General features: G+C 36.7%; 1 protein-coding gene across 1 annotated transcript in view; it reads left to right on the forward strand.

The window, feature by feature from the left end:
- PRKN (parkin RBR E3 ubiquitin protein ligase) overlaps nt 1-21,363 on the forward strand; it is a gene marked incomplete at its 5' end in the record, with an annotated part of 803,812 nt that overhangs the window by 411,890 nt on the left and 370,559 nt on the right. Inside the window, 1 exon segment of the mRNA XM_082480710.1 lies at nt 4,474-4,589. Coding sequence (XP_082336836.1) covers nt 4,474-4,589 — 116 coding nt within the window.

The following is a 21,363-nucleotide window of genomic DNA, read 5'->3' on the forward strand; positions in this document are numbered from 1 at the left end:
TATTCACTGCAGTAGAAGGTGACCATAAAACTACACACTTCCAGGGCTAAGAAAAGCACTAAATTTTGTCTTGGCTTTTGCAGTAATTACTTGACTTCCTTACTCATTGCTGAACAGAAATACTTAACAAAAAAAAAAAAAAAGCATTCATCAGAAATTTCCATACCAAGTGAGAACATGGAGGCAGAAAGGAGAAATAATGTGATTACTTCTATTTTAAAGTATTTTAGAAGTTGTCAGAGAGTGATGTAGACTGCATGAATTTTTGCCCATCCCTTTTCTATTATTCTCTAAAGATTTTGTACTATAAGGTTAAAATTCTGAAAGTATTGTCTCATATAGCATAACATAAGTTGAGAGAGACTTTTTGATGTTCATGTTACGAAGTTAACAACTGCTTGTATGAATGTGACAGTCTGTCGCAAAATTGGCTGGCTCCAAGGTCTCTTTGCTTGTTTGGAGACTAACCTTGGAACATAAAATGATTTAGATTAAATGATCCAGCAAATTTCCCTCCTTAGACTATCATACACTGGGTGAAAGACTAAATAAAAGAATAGCTACATTTACATGCCTGATGACATGCAAAGCTGGAGAGCGAGAAGTGGCTAAACTCTTCCCACTTTTATTTTACTCACAGTAATTTCATTGCTGGAATCAGTTGAGAAGCAACTCGTGCTGATGAGTTATCTTTCTTCATAACTTCATACATATATGCCCTGGCATCAAAGGGTTGTGCTTGCATCATAAGAACTACGTTCAGTCTCTGGGAAATCTGGTAGATACCTTCTGCTAGCCCATTCTAAACCCAGTAGAGAACTGGCCCCTGGGAGCTGTTTGGAACTTGCAAGCAGCAGAAGGGACCTTACTGGGAAAATGTACCATCATCAACAAAGACATCTTTAGTGAAACTGAAGTGTTAAGTTGTATGTCTAAAATGTAAACTTGGAAATGTATCCTATGTAACAAATACTTGTGGATTGTTTATGCAATGATTAAAACCAGGCCAGGTGAATTTTTATTTGCAACCGGTAACCTAATTGAGTTCATGACTTTTAAAAACCTTCAAACAACTGGAATGTGTATTACTGCGATAAAAAAATAAAAATGTGGAAATGCTGTGCCAGAACTGTTAGCCACTCAGCATACTGCATTTTTCAGATTCCGATGTCTCCCCATACTTCTGAACTCCCATCATAGCACTAATGTCTCAGGGCTACAGAAGTAGAGTGTTGTGTTGATTTTGTAGAACTGTGCATTGTGTGGATCGATATCTCTCACGTTTTTGCAAGCATGGACATTTTATAAATGGGTTAGTTTTACTGTACTGCTAGTCTCAACACATTAGTTATAAATGACTTTTATTCTTTTATCTTGAAGATTTCTCCTGAACAAATACTTGACGTATAATCTTGAAGGATTTTTTTTCTATAATTTTAACCATCTCTCCTTTCTGTTTGCATTTAATATTAAGGTTTGCTATTTCTTTAATTGTAGTTTACTCGAAACAGGGAGTCTTTCACTGAAGAATTTTGGAGAGTAGCATTATTTTCTTTTGTTATTTCAAATAATATTTTCACGTTCCATAATGTTCTCCATTCAGCAACAGCAAAGCTCATTGTAAATTTAATTAGTGGGGAATTTTCTTAAAGCAGTTTTTGGGCTGATAAACAGAAGTATAGAGAAGTAATTTTCCTAACGCTACAGAGAAAGTATTTTGGGAATGTAGCACAGTACTCAACTTTTTTTTTTTTCTTTCTCTTCCCCCTTCCCCGACTTGTAGGCAATCTTCCGTACATCTTAGAGTGTGAAATAAGGACTGTATCGCTTTATTTCCCTTCCATTTTCATTAAACAGCTTTCACGATGAGAAACTTATAACCATTGTGAGGTATTATCAAAAGCAATTAGAATCATCAAACAGACGCTCTTTAGAAAAAAAAAAGTCTAAAGCTATTTCAAGCATTTTAGGGCTTATTTCCTTTACTACTCTTTTTCTGTTTGCTTGTGACCCAAAGAATGTTATATTACAGTGGGAAAGTAATTTTATCAAAAATTGGGGTTTTTTTATATGTTTCCTAGGCCATAGTTTATCTGTTCTGGAATAGTGAGTTGTCAATATTCTCTTAGTTCTGTGCAGAGAATGTACTGAAGGAAGGAGATATTTTCAAGACTTCTGCATTGAAATAAATCCTTCTTACCATTTAATTCAAACAGAAGTAAAATCAAATTAAAGAGCAAAGAAAACCCAAGCCCCAATACTCATTAGCAAATAATACAAAGAGTAATGGACACATTTTTAAAGGTTGAAAATAAATTAAACTTACAGATTGTGTAAGGTTTTCATGTACTCCAGATGAATGTGTAGTTCCATTGACTCATTCTCGCCTGCTGAAGTGCTTCAAGCTGAGCTGATATTTAAAAGCTATGTGTGTAACTGGGTCTTGAACAAGAGAAAAAAAACATGGACAGTCTGAAGTATTGTCTGAGGATGACTTTAAGCATATTTTCTTGCTTGGGACTACTTCCTGATGTTATGGAAGAAGACAGAAAGATGATTTAGTTATTTTAAAAAGTTAGCTCTACGTAAATATGTATAGGCCGCTACTTCAAAAGTTCTGTGAGCAATTGCTTCATTATAAAAACAGGCTTGCCCTTAAAATATCCTCTTAGCCCTTAGTTCTCTCAATAAACTGCTACTAACACATGCTTCAGACAGTGAGTCCTTATCTTATAGTTGAGTTTGAATATTTCATTTGTGTTGAATCTATTGCATATATCAGTGCTTCTCCGAGAAGCAGGATTGACTAAGATGAGAGGAAGATTGTATTAATACTTCTCATATCCCAGTCACCAGATTCCACCTTGGAAGTAGTACTGCATGGTACTGTATTTGTCTCATGTAGAAATACGCAATATATCTAAATGATCACCACTGAGAAAACACAGTAATTGACAGCTGTTTCACAGATGAAGAGGTCCCTTCTGCAAGGCTGGAAGCAGTGAGAAAGTAAGGGCTTCTTCTGGACTGATTTTAGTACAGTATTGTAGTAAATCCCAGTGCAAGGCTGTAAAGGGGGAAGGTCATTTGGTATTAAACAAAACTGATTTCATTCAGCCACATTCGTTCTCTTGTATTCATATGTTAACAAGCACTAAAATACGTGTCTAGCTGGGAACTTGGGGTGACAATAGGAAAGGCTGCCTAGTAAGTTTTTTTCACAGCTTTTGGGTTGTCCTTAATGCTGCGGTTTGGATGTGACTTTTGCACCCTAAAAATGTTAACAGTGACCGTACTTTTTTTTTTCCCTTCGTCCTGATCCCACCTCTGTGAGACATTGGGAAATGCTGCTGCTTTGTTCTCTGTCTCTGTGTCTTTATCTCTAGCTGCAGTTTACTTGCAGTTTACTGCCCGCCCCCCCCCCCCGCCCCCATTTGGGCAGGGGGGGTGCTAGGATAGTTTTTGCCCAGTCTGTGTGTCTTGAGAGTCACCAGTCTTTATATGCCATCAACATCTGTCATTCTTTTATGCCACCTTCTTGTCATTTCTTCTGATGCTTTTACACTCTTACCTTCCCATTCCCACTTCATTTATACCAGTCTTAATGTTTTCATTACAAACCTCCATAATTTGATACTGGAGAAAAGGTCTCATGGGAACAAAGAAATTGCAAACTGTCATCTGTGGCTCCTATTGCAAAGCACATGTCTTCAGACTGCTTTTATTTACATATGCGTAGAGTGGTTTGGACATTTAAAACAATCTCTTACAATGAAAACTTATCAAAGCACAGCATGATTAGTATGGCTTTCCCTCAGCTGCAATGGGAAAAAGAGGAAAGCGCACAGTTGTGTAAAATGTATTATGCTAATAAAAGCTGTATAAGAGGCTTTATAGAGCCGTATAGACTAAAGCAACTTAATTCAAACACAATATAATACATAATTGCAAGTGTAATATGTATCCTAAGAGAGCCAGAGTTTCTCTTTAATATGATGGTAAAATTGTGTGGTATAGATTTTCAAAATCACAAAAACAAGGCCCGACTTTCCCAATTTGGAGCTAAAATACTGTGGTTTAGAGTTCAGAAAAAGGTAACATCTGTAACACGAAAGTATGTGGAAATATTAATGCATAGTGACAATGCTTATTATTCTGCCCTTGATGACTATACTTAGAGGAAGTATTTTTTTTTTCTATAAGTCCAGAAAACCACAGAATCTATCACACTGATATCAAATTAGTACACAAGTAGATGTCTTCTTCGCTAGGGAAGCCACTGAACAAAATAACACGCCTAAACTGCTATTTTTGCAGAAGGGTTTCCTTGTAAACCTTTCCTAATGACTGTCCTCCTTTTCTGTTGGCAGTGGTGATTTGTCTGTTGTCTAAAACGTCAGTTAGCCTAAGATAAAGGGAGGACATGAGCAGCAGGTATGTAATCTTCTCTTTATCTCTCCTTCAATATTTCAGGAGTTTTACTTTAAATGTGGAGCACACCCAACCGCTGACAGTGAAACATCTGTGGCTTTGAACCTTGTTACTGCAAACAGTCGCTCTATCACATGTATAACATGCACAGATATTAGGTAAGTACAACAAAAAGTGTCAGAGATGCACAGTCTCAGTGCTTCAGAGTACTTATCACTTTCAAAGAGCTTTTTTTCTCCTCTGCTGGTTTTCCTTTCTAAACGTTTTTTTCCCCTGCTATTATGGTGGAAAGCGGACCATATTTTCAGATGTGTTCTTTGTTTTGCTAGTATGCTTGAAATTTATATTTTTGTACCTTGGTCGAGTTGCAAGTGGAAATCGGACCGTTTAAGTCCTAACTGCAACCTCAAGTGCTCAAGATAGTGGTGTAAGTGTGTAGCTCTTTGCTATTAATCTGTATTTAAGAGCCAGTGAATGAAAGCACGACTTTGAGGGGGATAAACTGTTCCTGCAGAAAGGAACTTTTTGGTTTTTGTTTTATAAATCAAAGAGAAATTTCTTAGGATGCATCTGTTCTCATGTTCTTGTTTATTGCATTTTTAAATACTGTAATCCATCTTACCGTATGGTATTTGGGCACATGCATTCAAGAATACCATTACTTGAAAATGCATGGATTAAAAAACAATTGCCTGAGAAAGAAATCTACCATTGTTGTGAAGAATTACCTGAAACACCTTTATCAGCTGATTAGGAGATATTTTGAGGTGGAACCTTAAAACTAATAGCACCATGTTGTACACTGTAAGTATTGTTATTGATTGGTCTGAGTTTTGCAATAGAAGAAAGAATTTAGAAAAATCTTATAAGCTAGCAGGAAGCGTGAATGAAACTGTTAGGAGATATCTTTTGGGGGAAGAAAAGCTGGATTCCTGGAAGTAAACTTCCTATTGAAAATAATAGATTGTTGTTCCGATTCTGTCCCAGACCTAGTATAATTATATTATGTTGTTCTTGCGTGCTACTGCATTGATAGCAGCTGATTGGTTGCTGACAGTATTTGGCTGAAGAAAATGAGTCTGTTAGAAATTAAAAGATAATTGTGTGCTGAAGAGAATAGTATGGTGTCCATCACTTCCCATATACACATCATTGTCATGTGTCTCTTTCAGAGACTACCTTGCAGGCAGACATGTTGAATTACTTCGATAACTTTTCCCCGACAGTGGATAAGCAACAGTATTAACCTCTCTGTAATTAAGGATGATATGAAGTTTCCATTCTGAGCCCAGCTTTCTCCTTTTCCCAAGAGCAAGAGGGAAGAGCATCAGCAATAAATATGCTTACTTAGCCTTGAGAACTAGGTATAATTATTTCAGTCAAATTTGAAATGGATATGTTGACATTTTCCTGAGTTGGTATATTCAGTACAGACCTACTAACCCATATTCATGAAGTTGTAATTTTTTCCTCTGTTTTGTGACAAAATCCCAAAGGAAAGAAAGAGGTAAGACTTAATTTTCTGGATTTGCTTGCTGTTCCCAGGACTATTGGCTTCCTAAAATTTACTAGTAACGTTTAGTGGGACTATTTATTGACATGTCACAAAAGCATATCAATTCTCAGTAATTTCAATTAAGGCATCAAATAACTATGGGAGACCTACGTTTCAGTAGACTTTTAGTTCAGCACACAATCTGGGCATATTTATTTATGAATAAGCTTATTGGATTTATACACTAAACAGGGAAGGAAGACACGTCTTCCTGTTGGCCTTATGCTGTTCAGATTCTTTCTAGGTTACAGGACCCCTTCTGAGATGCCATCAGGTGATCTTAGAGTATTTTATTTCTAAAAGTTTGTGGGAGTTTTGACAGAGCACCCTAAGCAACAGGGTAGGATTCGGGTGTCTGCGCGTCTGACAAGGCACTAGCAATTCCTAATTATCTGTCCATGTGGGGACAACAGGTTCTTTGAAGTTACTCATACACATAGTAAGTCTTTCAGTCTTCTCTTTATTTTGCATAGCAGATTCGGTTGTTCGTATATAGGTTTGTCTTCTGTTGTGGAGCATAGAGGTACTTTTTACATAATGAAAGTTCAATTTATTTTTCTGAATGGCTGACAGATTTTATTTGATCATAGAAAGATCTCTGAAGCTTGTGGCATGAGAAGAGGGTTAGATGGCAGATATTATAAAGCCAGCCTCCTGACCACATGTATCCTCTTGAATCTCAGAAAAAGTCAGGAGAATACTCTTCTGACCCAGGACATCTTGTTGGCCATGGAATTAATTGTTTGGCAGGATGCAGTGAAATCAGTTATCCAAAGAGTTGAGCAGGAGATTAATTCAGCAGCCTTCTTGCAGTTTTTAAGGTTGTAAATGCACTAATGCACTTATGCAGCCAGAATTTGACTTCTCATAGTTCCTAGAGCTATAGGTGTAGGTTTCCTTTCTCATTCCTCAGGTGGCACAGTGAAATGATGAAGATGATGTTTTGTCTTCTGTCTTATTGTATACTTCACAAGAAGTGACTTCTGTTCTTCTGCACACCTCCTAATCTCCTCCCACCCATGAGCAGGTCTTTTGTACTGTCCTGAGGAACTGCACAAGAGGAAATTATATTATTATATATATTATTTCAGTTCCTCCTCTCTTTCATGGTTAACTAACATGAAATTATTGTACCTTGACTCTGCCTCCGTGCAGGTAGCACTGTTCCTTACATGAAAATACATACCAAAAAGAATTGTGAAATGGTAGTTGTTGGTCAAAGGAGAGAAGTTGCAAAGGACACTTGAACTGTGTAGTGATTCACATGGTGTGTCTTCTGGAAAGAGCCGATTTTGGCAGCATCCTCTGTGGTGTATTTACACAACTGGCTCCTAGGTAGAGGTTAAAGGCCAAATATTAGTCTCTGTCAAATGTCAAATTGGTACCTCAGCATGTTGCAGCAAGGGTGCAGACTAAACTACTCAGAAGTGGCTAGTTCTCCTGCCCCTTCTAACAATTCACAGGGCAAGAAGAATGATTTGCCTTGCTGCAGTGCAGAGCCCTAGTATGAGTCCGTACTGCTAAATGGCCGGTTTAAGGGCCAACGGCTGGTCCTTGATCCCAAGCCAAATGGCAATGACTAACAGATATCCTACACAGTACTGTGATAGATAGCCTAGCTCTCTGGCACAGCCAGCTTGGGATAATCTTGAAGCTGAAACCCAAAGGTTCACTGCTGAAACTAGATCTGCAATGAGAGGATACGTTTTATCCTAGCAGTAGGACTGCATGGAAAAGGGTTATTCATGTCCTAGTATTCCCTGTGTAGGGCTCAGGAAGCATCAAAAGAGGCCACCAAACACCATGAAGTACAATGAAGGGGTAAAACGGCTGAACTAACAACTGAGCTTTATGGGATAAACAGTACCTACCTCCAGGACCTGTGTCCACTGGGTTGTCAAAAACTCTTAAGTATTTCTAGACCGCAGGAGAAGTTGTCTGTTCCTGAAAACTTACTGGGGTTTTGTTAGGCTCTCCTCTCTATTAAAAAAAAAAAAAAAAAAAAAGAAAGAAAAAAGAAAAAATAAAGAAGAAAAACTTGTCTAAAAGCCCCTTCTCTAGGCAATGTTAGAGGAACTAAAATGGAAGAAAATTCTCCTCTCTCATCATGTTAAAATATTGTTACACATTTCTGTGATAACTCTAAAGTTTTGAGAATGTATCCATACATTAAATGCTGATTATCTTTCAGAAGCTGGATTTTTAAAGCCATAAAAGTCTATTATGCACTTTTGTGTCATATTAAACATTTGTAGATGGTACCAAGAAGACCTTACTCTGCTTCATTTTTTTATATGGCCAATCTTGTGAGTTGTTAAAATATAATTTCACATATATCTTTGAGTGAATTAAATAATTTTCAAATTAAAGCTGTGGGAAAAAATTATTTTAGTTTCTATTCCTGATTTTCTTTTTTTCCAGTTGCAAGGATGGTCAAAGGTAAGCCCATTTTGCAAAAAGCTAAAAATCAGACAATAAAATTAATTATCGGTGTTGCACAAAGGTAATGGTAAATTCTTGGGCTACTTGTGAAACATCTGCTCAGTCTTTTGAGTTTCTAATTCTTTTCTCCAACCTAGTGTTCTTGGAATATTTATATATAACTCAAAGAAATTACACAAATACCCGTAACCTTTTTACTTTAGTTAAACATTTAGGTGACTATATGTATTTGTGCTGGCGATTACTCTCTAATACTCCTATACAGTTGAAAAGTAGCAACTAAAGCAATCTGCAGTTTGTAGTATTTTCTGAAACTTTCATCATTCTATAGCATTCAGGTGGCAGAGGAATAACTGTATTTTGTACATTAACTGTTACTTTGTATTAGCTTCTCTACAGTAAAAAAAATAGTCTGTTCAAAATACATTTTTATTTTTGCTGAAAAAAATTAAAAAGGAAAAGATGACAACTAGGCACTATTTATGTCTTTCTTAAATATTATTGTTTGCAGCAAGATATACCATTTCTGTAGTTGTTTTTGTCCATTTATCATGGACAGTTAGTCCACCACAGGCAGAGCAGTTAGGCTCCAAGAGTCTTGGCATGGCATATGAATGGTTTTAGCAAGGTTTGCAGAGCTCATAAAAATTGTATTTAAAGCAGTACTGTACTCTGTGGTATATAGAAAAAATACAAAGTGGGAGTAATGCTTAAGCCTATTGACAATTTTTATTCTCAAGTTTACAGTAGGCACACTTCCTGTTTGCCTTGGGTTTATATTTTATATGAATATTTTCATGCGTCTCTGACCAACAGAATGAAATACTTCAGAGCCAAATACCCTTGTAGGGTTATGCTAAATCCATAGGCAGTATTCCATGTAGTGTAATGCCTTCCAATGTATTCTGCTTATCTGCAGCAGAGTTAGCGTGAATTGGCAGCCTTTATGCATTTTTTTTTTTTTTCTGTAGCATTCAAGGTGATGGGTTGCTATTTTATGTCTTTGAAGAAGCTCTTAATAGGTTGAGCAAACGGTTGAAAGTTGAAACAAATTCTAAAACTGTGCAATCCTCAAGGGGAGATCTGCTTTTGTCAACTGTTTCCAGTAGAAATAACATCAAAAGGGGTTAGGAGTACCCCAGGGAACCCATAAATCAGGCTCAGGAATAACAGCAGTGTTAAGCAGTGTAAAAATAAAATGTGCAGAAAAAAAGTGGCTCACGTCATCTTTCACAAACTAGGTAGGGTACAATTCCTAAAGGCACCATTATTTTTAGCTTCCAACAGTTATGGGTAAGTATAAAAGATATATAGGGCTTGCTGTCACTTAATAGGTAGAAAGAATTATCCAGAAACAGAAGTGTTTGCTGGTGTATTATCAGACCTTTTTTAATCAAATAAATCCCCAGTTCATAATCTTGGACAAAAAAAAATGTTTTGTTTTGTTCAGACAACAGGATCTTGTAATATGTTTTTCTGCTGTTTGGACTTCCTAATACTACAGTTGAAGTGAGAGTTTCGTTTTGTTAATGGTGAGAGTTAGAAGTGCATATGCAAGATGTTCTTCAAGGGTAACTGATGTAAGATCTCTGTCATAATTCTTTTCAGCCAAATCACTTCAGACTGTGATCACATTAGACTCTATGGGCAGGAGCGTAGTGGAGAAGGTCAGTACTTGGAGGGAAAAACTCAAAAGGAATGTACTAGAGGAAGTCCTGTTAGAAATTCAGTAGACAGCTCTCTTCTTCAGTCAATAAAGAATGAATGACTCTGCATGTTGTTAGGGATAACTATTAATCTGGTTCTGGTGGGACTACTTTGAGCCCCCTAAGCTCTCACTAGCTCTTAATCAGCCATCTTTTTTTTCAGTCTTTTTTTTTTTTTTTCTAAAGAAAAAGTATAATTTACAATTTTTTTCCCTCCAGCAGAAGTCTGTGCCATCCCCCTATCACTCCTACTCACTCATTTCAGTTACTGTAGAGTCAGGATTGAGACTCGTGAGCTTCAATTTTGTGGGGTAGTATTACCAAATTGATGAGGGATAGAATAATTTGCTTCTCAATAAATATATGTGTGAATGATTTTTAGTTGTGGATTTTATCTGTGGATTTTACCTGCCAAGGGAAGACCGACACCCCCGGGTTATTATGGGGATTAGAGTTTTTGTAATGTAATATTTTGGGGTTTGATCTTTATGGCATTATTGTTGATATAGAAGGTGTGCCAAGTTCCTTATTGACCACTACATGCTGTCCCATATTGTACATTAACATATATCGCTTTGAGGTAAAATATTTCTTCTATTGCAGTTTAAAAGATTGTTTAGAAACATCTCAAATTATTTGCCTTACCTTTCTTTTTGTAAATGGCTGGTATTAATGCCATCTGGATAAAAAAAAAAAAAAAAGAGGGAAAGAATGTCAGAGGAGGAATATAGCAGCGAATATGACAAAAAGTTTATGAGGTAGCAGGTCTGCCGTGGTATTCAAAACCTTTAAAATACAAATAATTCCAGAATCTTTAGTTTCATGGTTTGAATCAAATATCGGAGCTGAAGGGACTATTCACAAAATTCAGCTTCTGATAAGGATCCATATCTAAACTGTAAACATTTTCAAAGTGAAGAAGCTGTCCTACAAATTCGATTCAGATCAATTTTGCTGTTATTTGAAGAGAGTTTTACCAGGGACCTTCTGCTCCCTTCCAAGATCAAAATGCAGACTGTGTCCATTAAAAGACATTGCCCATGTGATGTTTTTCAGAAGAGTAAAAACCACCTTATTCTAGACTTATAATTGCTATTTCTCTTCACTTCTGGGGTATAGGATCCTAAAATTACCCCTTGGGCCATTATAATCCAAGCAAGTTATTAAATCTATATTTAGCTCATCTTTTTTGAAGTATATTTTCCCTCTCTGTGACCTGTGTTGATAATGTGGTTTCTGCTCCAAATCTCTGCCTGTTACATTGTTGTCTTTATATACCTTGAGTAGTTCAAAGAGGAGTGGGAAGAGATTATGTTAAGAATTAAATCGACTTTGTCTAAGTACTATGACCATCAGGGACAATGTCTACTGCTTTCTCTCCTAATGCTCCTGAAATTAATGGGATTTCTTAAGAATCACTTATTTAAAGTAAGAAGTTAATCAAATATCAAACTAAGAACTGTTACTAATTGGTTTAGAGCTTTTTTCTTTTCCCCAATAAGAAAGCCTGTAGAATACTGATTTTTACAGCTGTAATATTTGAGTTCTGATACAAGCAAAACCGTGCAGAGAAAACATTTTGTTGGCACTTCTGTTGGTGTTTTGAAACATTAACAAAGTCTTATAATGCCAGTAAGTGACCTTCATTTCATTAGTGGTGCACACTGCGAGTTTTAAACTCAAACACTTGTACCATGGGCTTTTGAAAGATGTGCCTTGTGTGTGAAATTCAGTTGCCTTAACCTTTCCAATGAACTGTAACCACTAGTACGCAGCAGCCCCCTATGACAATGACAGTACAGCGTTGCAAATCTTACTGTTTTGCCTAATGTCCTGGTTTGAGGTAAAACGGAATCTATTTTCTGTTTTGTAATTTTACTTCGCAGCTAAGCCTCTTCTAACTAACTAAACTTTCTGAAATTAACAGCATATTGTGCAGAAACTGTTCACTCTGAGAGCGATAAGACCTGATTAGTTGTAGTTTATGCCAAGGAGAGGTATGCAGAGAGGCTCTCGCTTATACTTCATGACCCTGGAACACTATCCTGGGCCTTGAACAGCAAGTCTCGTGGTGATGTGCAATCTGTGAGAGCCCTGGTCCGACGCCACGTTGGGCACCACAACATCACTGAATCTGTTAAGATCTGCAGTGCAACTGCATCTCAGTGAGACAGCTTCCAACTTCTACAGATTTGTGAAGAAAAGAATAGATTGGCGAAGCTATTGTACTGTCATATTTTATATGTCCTTTGCTGGCAGGGGACAAGAGAGGAGGATTTTATGCAACCTGACTCATCTCCTTTGCTAAACATAAAGCATGAACTTCTTTTCTTCCCATCTGAGAGAACAAGACCTGCCTACTTTCCTTTCTTTATGGTGCAGAAGTTTTTTTACCTTGATCCTTTGTCTCCTTGGCATATGAGTTAGTGTACAGTTGACAGGAAGGACAAATGGAAGGGAATGTCCTGATTACCTGCTGATCTTTTTTACACTTATCTATATATTTGAGAATATAAATATATATGACTTGTGGTACGTTTACACTTTTTTGAAACAGCCACTGCTAAGAATTTTTAAGGTAGTCACAAGTGAATTTTGTTTCTAATTTGAATTTACTTTAGTAACATGCATTTCCAGCTTCATGTGGGATGCAATACATATCATCAATTGAATTTTTCGTTTGAAGTTTCACGTGAAGCCTGCAGATTGCAAAATATTATTGGTAGACTCTATATTAGATGTCGTATCTTCTCTGCCATTCTTATTTACTGCATGATTAATTCAGCTGGTTTTGCAGATTTCTTCGCTTATGTATTTCAATGCATGTTTCACTTAATAGTTTACACGTATTTGGATGAATTTATAGTTTTAAAACTGAAAAGCGTCAGGTGTCCAAGTACTACCACGTGCAAAATTCGGTGGACCTCACTTCCAGAATATTTTGAGGAAACCTAAGAGTATGACTACTTGCATATGAGCAATCAATGAAAAATGTTAGCTAATGAATATACGTTTTGTGCAAGTGCTGTAAGATTAGATTTAAAAGTTAGAATTCATTTGCAGTGTCTAAGAAAAGCAGAGGAGCAGATGTTTGTGAAATGTTATTCAAAGCGACATTTTTGAAACTTGCAAACCCACTGTATGCCTTTTCTATCATAGATGTTTGCAGGTTCAGGTGTTTGTGACTTTCTTTTCTTTCTTTAAAATTAATTCCTTAACACGGAAGACAAAGAATTTTGATCTGTGGTTGGTTTTGTTCCAGGCAAGGTTAGTCATAGCTGAATATTATCACCGTCTGAAAGCAGTGTAGTGACCTATAAGAAGTGTTATTGGAGGTCACAATCTAGTTGTCTTTGGACAGATATCCATATTTCAAAAACTCCCCATCACAGGTGATGCTAATTAGCAAACCTAATAATCTCAGCAGAGACCTCAGGTCTGAAGGAACAAGGTGAACAAATTGCAGAGAGGTGTTCCTTTCAGGTCTCAACTGAAGTATTATGGGAAGGTTTTGTGGAGTAACTTCAGCTGTTGCTGTCTGCTAAGCAGCTGATCATTTGGCTAATCTCCCACTTCAGTAAACTGAGAGCTGTTGGAGCATTGCCTTTTATGGTCCCTGACTTTCTTTTATAATATGTCAAAAATATGCAACAATAAGTTACTGAATGTGAATATGTCAATTTTACAAAATCAAGAGCAACAATGAGAAGTCTGCCCTTTTAAAAAAAATGTCACTGCTTTAATGTTTTTAATGAATTGACATTTAATAACTAACATTCAGTGTGTCATTAATGAATCATTGATGGAAGATGGGAAACAGATAAATGTTCTTTGGAAACAAAGTTAAGTATAGAAAAATAGCGTCTTTAGTGTGTGGAAATTGTTTTCAACTGTAGTTCAGGTGAAGCATTGTATTTTCATTGTGTATATGTATACAAAAATGTATATGTACACATATGGATCAATAGCATAGATGAGTAAAATGTAACATGTCTGTTAAACTTACATATATTCATTTATTTCTCCAATAAGCTGATTTTGTGAAAAATATTCCTCTGCTTACCGTTTTGCTCACAGCTATTTATTGTTCCTGCTGTATCGGGGCAGATTTGAAATCTAACGCATCCCTGAGATACAGTCCATGGTTTCAAATGAGGAGTGTACTTACTGTTACAGCTTTCTAACTTTCCCAGCCGTGACCTCTTCTCAGCCACTGTCCAACTACTCTGTCCCGGTTAACTTAACATCAGCAGAAGTAGTGAAGGCAGAAAATTATATTCATTTTCTTCTTAACTGAAAGAACTTATCAAAGCTAGGAAGGAGTCATGGAAGGAAATGTCTTGACTCACTGCTGATTTTTTACACTTAAGCATATGTTTGTACACATATGTATATATGACTTCTGATACCTATAAGTGGTTTTGAAACAGCCACTGCTAGAAGTATTTGAAACAATCACAATTGAATTTTATTTCTATTGTGAGCTGATTTCTGTAACGTGGATTTCTAACTTCATATGAGATACAGTACATCTCGATTTTATTTTCCCAATTTCAGTTTTATCCAATTCTCCTTTTTGTTTTATTTTCTGTGTCCTAGAGAAAAAGAACATATGTAGAATGGAAATTATTTTAGTTGCTACTAATAAGTATCTATTTAATTGAGTTTAGTTTTCATAAGATTTTAGTCCAGTGTCATCAAGTGTTGATTAGCAAAGAAGTGCATTCCGCTAGGACAAAAGTAACTGAGAAGATACAGACAACTCAGTGAAGTGAAAAAGTTGTAGGGAGTGTAAACTGTTAATGAAGCAGAAGTGAAATAAAAATAAGTAAATTCCTAAACATTCCTGTATAGGGCATTGAAAAATGATGAATACTAAGACCATTAAAGCCTAATTTTTGGAAGATGACTTTGTAAGACAATTGTTTAACATGGAAGAAAGAGAGCTATTAAATCTATTCCTGCCGGAAAATCATAAAGAGTGAGTAATTTTTTAGCATTTGCATTGATAATTGAATAAACCCTTTAGCCTTCTCTGTCTCGGATAAAATCTACAAGAATGAATGTAACTGTAGCTTTAGATACACAGAGAAATAAATATTCTGTATATTTAGCTTTATAAAACTCTACAGAGAAAAAAGTAACATGAACATTTGCTTTCCACTGTGGTCCATTTTCTTCTAGGTTATTTTTAAGTCATAAAAACATAGCAAGATCATTGGCATAGCAGTATTGTCAAACTCTTATTATTGTAATTCAGCAAAAAATGAAAGGAAAAAAAAAAGAGCTTGTGGAAGATGTGTCTGGCATTTGCAGCACAGAGAAAGAGTGAAATACTAGAGTGAAAATACTAGAGAAAGAATACAGCAGCCCAACAGCAAAAACCTAAATATGCACTTGGCAGAATAATTTTGGTTTGCAGAAACTTAGCAAAAATTGGAAATAGCTGTATCAGGCAGAAGTGCCAGGATGTAATTTCTGAAATCAAACACTTGAAGGACTATTCATAAGACAGAGAACCTGTCATAATATGCAGGGAACTTTATTAAGTGTTGTTTGACAATTCATAGAGTCACTTAATGATCTAATATGGAACAGTAACTATTTTCCTAGGTAATGTCTTTAATAGTCATTCCATTCCTCAGTGTAACAGCTCAATAGGGATTGTTATCATAGAATCATAGAATCATAGAATTAGTGAGGTTGGAAGGGACCTTTAAGATCATCAAGTCCAACCGTTAACCTACCCTGATAAAAACACCACCACTTCTAAACCATGTCCCTAAGCATCTACCCTTTTCTTAAACACCTCCAGGGATGGTAAATCCACCACCTCTCTGGGCAGCCTATTCCAATGTTTAATAACCCTTTCAGTGAAAAAATGCTTCCTAATATCCAATCTAAACCTGCCCTGACATAACTTGAACCCGTTTCCTCTTGTCCTATCACTTGTCGCCAGGGAGAAGAGGTCAGCTCCCATCTCTCTAAAACCTCCTTTCAGGTAGTTGTAGAGGGTGATAAGGTCTCCCCTCAGCCTCCTCTTCTCCAGGCTAAAAGATTCCATAAACACCTAATTAAACTAAGCATTATAGGAAAATAGCAATGCGTATGGAATTTGAGGACACGTGTACACATATTGTTTATTCAATAGATGTCTAGGGCAATGTACTAATCCCAAATTCTGGAATCATATTTTTGAATTGTATCAATTTCAGGGGCATATGGGTACAAAATTTCATAAGGGAGAACAAGGAGGGGTTGAGAAGTATGTTCAAGAAACATTTCCATTTTTATATGTCTAATAAATGGGCACATTTATTGTTTTATTTCTCTGTAAACCATGGTGTAGAATAAACTGTCACTGTACTGAATTGACATCAGTGTAAGGAAAACAGTTCACACATTTTCTATTGATAGTTATAAACAACTGAGTGTGCGAAGCTCTCAGTGCATTACAGTCTTGTGATCTTTCAAAAGCAATTGATGAAACTTTAATGGAATTTATTATCTAGAAATACTATTGTTTGGTTGTTTTTTTTTCTTAGCAGCACACGATCATCCATAGAACTTTCTTCCTCCCTCTCATTTTTTGGATGTTGTTAAAGTTTGACTCTGAAGACAAGGCAATTTCTGAAGCCAGTCTCACAGAGTCTGTTCTTTATTTTCTTCTCTAAGAGCAACCAGTAGGGTTCTAACTTTCTTAGATCTTCTGTGGAGAAATCTAATTCCTTCTTTCTCCAAAGGAATTTATTTGCATAAAAATTCATTTAATAAACTTAAATGCGTTTACTTTAAAATTTATCAGTTCTTTGATACTAAATGATTTTAATAAAAGTATCATTATTGTATAATGATACACGATGGTAAGCGTTTTAGTCCATCACATCACAGTTTACACTAAGTTCATTATCAACTGAGATATCAACACAACTAAATTTTCCTTAGAAAGGGAAATTCCAGGGCAAGGTGAGGCAGAGATAACAAAAAGGAATTTGGTCCCCTGGTGGAACTTGAAACATAGGCAGAAGCAAGTTAGAATTATTTATAAATAACTGTTATGCACTTGGTGCAACTGCTGCCTGCTGACATTTGAAGACTGATGAAAATGGAGACCATTAAGGGAATTATCACTTTCCCAGTACATGTTCATATATGGTAGTGATAGTTGCACTAGCAGGTCAATGTAAGAATACTGCAAGAAAAATGGCACCAATTAAAATAGGTTTATATATTGGAACAAACTCCTATGCTGTCTTTTATTTTCAATTGAGATGTTTATTTTAGTTTATTTTAAAGTAATTCCTTATAAGCATACACTGAAATGCAGTAAGCAGGATGAAAACGAGTATAGTCATCCATCAAAGGTTCTCATTTTTTTAAGTATCATTTCTCCGATTACACTGATATAACTTTCCCTTGCAGAGAAGAGCTATCTTACAGTTGATCTCTGGAAATCAACTGTGACTGTGGCTGGAAACGCTAATGGAAGAGTTCAGTATTAGTGAATAGTGAATAAAATAGTAGAGGAAGCGTGCATTGCTAGATAGCAAAATAAGAGAAAAATGGTGCCTGCTCTGCTGAATACAAGAGTTAGCATAAATGCTGCTGCTTTGTGCAGCTTTCAGAGCCTTCTCAGAGTTTTTCACGGAATCACGGAGTTTTCAGAGATGGAAGGGACCTCTAGAGATCATCTAGTCCCACTCCCCTGCCAAAGCAGGATTGCCCAGAGCACATTACTCAGGACTGCATCCAGGCGGGTCTTGAAAATCTCCAGAGAAGGGGACTCCACAACCTCCCCGGGCAGCCTGTGCCAGTGCTCTGCCACCCTCACCGTAAAGAAGTTTTTCCATGTATTTGAACGGAACTTCCTGTGTACTAACTTGTGCCCATACAACTACAACTATAAACCTTAAAAAAACCCTCCTTTGAGTCAGTTTCAGTTCTCTGCCACTTTAAGTGTATGTACTCCTCCATGTTTATTAAGCAAAATGGAGCTTTGATTAATTTCTTGATATATATTTTTATATAATACATATGTATACATATACATGTATATATATACATATATAAATACATACGTATATGTACCTGTTTCTTCCTTTGTCTTGCTTTCTTCTCTGTAAGCAATCTCTAGTTACTTGAAGCGCTTTACATTTTTAAGCGTTTTTCCTCCCCAGTAATTGCAGTATTCTTATTTCACTTTGCACAGGAGACAAATCTGCCTGTATTTCTGGTAAAAGTAGGAACCAGAGGCAGTACTCTTTTGGCATGCGAATGTGATTTGCATTTTTCAAATTGCAAATTCAGTCTTTGTTCTTGTTTTGTGCATAGTATCAAAAAGAACAGTCAAACCTCTTCCCATAAGGTACGTTCTCTGTGATCGCTAAAGCCAGTATCATAGAAGCAGCTGCCAAGAAAGCCGGGATCAGCCTCTTGAGATACACTGTACAGTAAAGCTGACTGCACCCAGAGATCTTACCGCTATGAATGTGGCCAATCTAGTCTTGCAAATGGATTGGCAATGCTGATGTCAGTCTTGAACTATAGTTGCGAGTAAGACTATGCCTTTGCTCCCTACAGAGCCTCCAAACTGGCTGACTTGTATTGGATTTTCTGACAAAATAAGGTCTATTTATTCACTTTCGGTATATATGACTCAAAAGGAATCAGACCGCGTCTTCATCAGGAAGCATGTGGTGAGAGTGAGGCTGCAATATGGTTCAGTCTGGTTACAAAAAGATAAAACAGCTTCACAAAGTCATTTATTCAGTTCAATGCATTTGTAATTTAATCTTGTCTTTAAAATAAACTACCAAAGTAAGGAGAGAGAAAAACCATTTTAAAGACTTCTGTCATTGAGTTTTCAAGAAACAGCTCCTTTTCTGTCTTGTACTTCAAATATATCCATAATTTAATCCAAAATAGTTGTTATAGTTTTGTGGGGCCATATTTTTGTGTGCATATCTGCTAAGGTAATTGTGTTTAAAAAGACTCATTTTAAAAAGAAATAAAAATCCTGCAGTAGGTGTTAAATCAAACTGATTTTTCTTAAAAGCTTTTATTTCTTTACCATCTTTCAAAGGCAAGTGTAATGGTACCTAGGAGTGGAGGAACTTTCAAGTAAGGATTCTGACTCTAAGTACTCATCGTTTCTCTGGCTAGTGAAAAATGGTCATGATAATGCAGCTGGATACACTGGTCCCTGCCAGGTCCTACAGGTGTGAATGGCGAGGTTGTTAGGCTGCTTCTCAGAAGAACTGGTTACCTGTTTATGCCTCGTCACTCTGGTGCTTACCATCTTGCATCAGAACCATTCATCTGGTCTAGTGGGAGGTGTCCCTACCTGTGGCAGAGGGGTCAGAACTAGATGATCTTCAAGGTCCCTTCCAACCCGAACCATTCTATGATTCTGTGGGTCTGCTGAAACCTTTGAACTCTTTCTCCTCAAAATCGCCCTCCAGTACAAACTCTGCGATCGTTGTAGGGAATTGCAGATCAGGGCAGTATTAACTGCCATTTAAAACTCCTTTCCATCAGTAAGATTTCCTCATTTGAATCACTCTTAGAGACCACTGATCCTCAAGTAATGTCAAACTAAGGTAACTCTCTCCCTTCTTTCTTTAGCAGCTTAACTATGTGATTAATTTTTATTTCAGCTGCTTGCTTCATTATATTTCTTTGGCTGGCAGATTTCAGCCAGGAAACAGCCAGGAAAGCTGTTTGGAGTTTTTTGTTTGTTTGCTTGTTTTTTCGCTTGGGTAGGGTATTTTGCCTGCTTTTTTATTGGGTTATAATTATTCCACAATTTTTATAGTGCATATATTGTCTTATTGGAACTTTGCTTTCAGAAATCTAATTTTAGTACCATCTGGCCACATACTGATACCTAATAATTTGTTAAGGTTCACTTAGCAAAATGTCAATCTCCTCAAAGATTACATAGCTGTGCTGTCTTGGGATCAATGGAGAAAGGGAATGACTGCTCAGAGCTGCAGTTTGCTCCCTGCTATGCACTCTTGGCCAGTCTCTCTTCCTTATCCCATATCCTCCTTTAATGGGAGAGGAAGCTGCACTGGGCAACATATGGGAGGAAGAGGAGAGCAAAGCTAAATCTACTACCATTCTTCATCCCGTCCTGCCTATCCAATAGCTACCCAGATTCGAATGGCAATGACACGTTCCTGTGGTGGCTGCACTTCTTCTCACCTTCAGTGTTTTCTCCTGTCAGCTGGAAATCTTGTGAGGGGTGTGCGGGCACCTTGGGCACTTCTCATTTGACCCCTTAGACTTTGATTCTGCAAACAAGTTTTTTTTATTATGTCAATGGGGATAAGTGTTTGCAGGTTGGGACTTATGTACTGCACAACCATGTATCGTTTTCACATAAATAGAACTATAATTTTTCCAGAAATAAGTATCTTCTGCAGATGCAGAGCCTAGTTCTCTTGCATTCAGCTGTGACCTTGACAACTGATTAACAAGATTGTACTCTAAAGGACGCAAGGCTTCGCATAAAGCAGTGAAGCATGTACGGGCCCTTGAGGGGTACTTAAGAATATCTCATAGACTCTAATGGTCATTCCTTTCTCTTTAATGCTATTAGGTGATTCTGGCTTATGGCAATCTGTAGTACTTTTCTCTTTATTTAATTTCTGTGCTACGGATTTTATGAATTATCCTATTACAACTCCTCTTTCGTGTTTTAAAGACAAAGTGCTCTATGTGTCTGGTATGCTTAGTATCTTCTCCAGCTACTCAGATATTTTGGTTTGTTTTATTGGTTTTACAATGTCATAAACTTTGGCACAGTAAGAAGATGAAAAGTTAAGGAGAGTTATCATTAGCTGAACTTGAAAACTAAGTAGTGCTTGTGAAAAGCATGCAGAGTGCTCTGAGTACAGAATACTAAAAGGAAAAACACTCTACATTCAACTCATTGGCATTTCTTCCATTTTAATGCAATAACTTTTAGATGCTGCATCTAATACTAAAAAAAAAATCTCAGGAAATATTCTAAGCATCATTTGTATAGCTTTTCATGAGAATTAGAATACTGCAAAAGCCTGGCATTTTTCACGGGTGCAAATGAGAAGAAAATCAAGACTGCAGTGTGCCTGCTTGGTAATACAGGTACAGGAATTTTCTCCCAGTCGATGTGCTTACTGTACATAAGTCAGGCAGCACTTTAATAGTCTTCCTCCCAGTTTGAGATGTTCAGATTGACCTACA

This window comes from Vanellus vanellus (assembly GCF_965231255.1).
Source record: "Vanellus vanellus genome assembly, chromosome: 3".
Taxonomy (NCBI): domain Eukaryota; kingdom Metazoa; phylum Chordata; class Aves; order Charadriiformes; family Charadriidae; genus Vanellus; species Vanellus vanellus.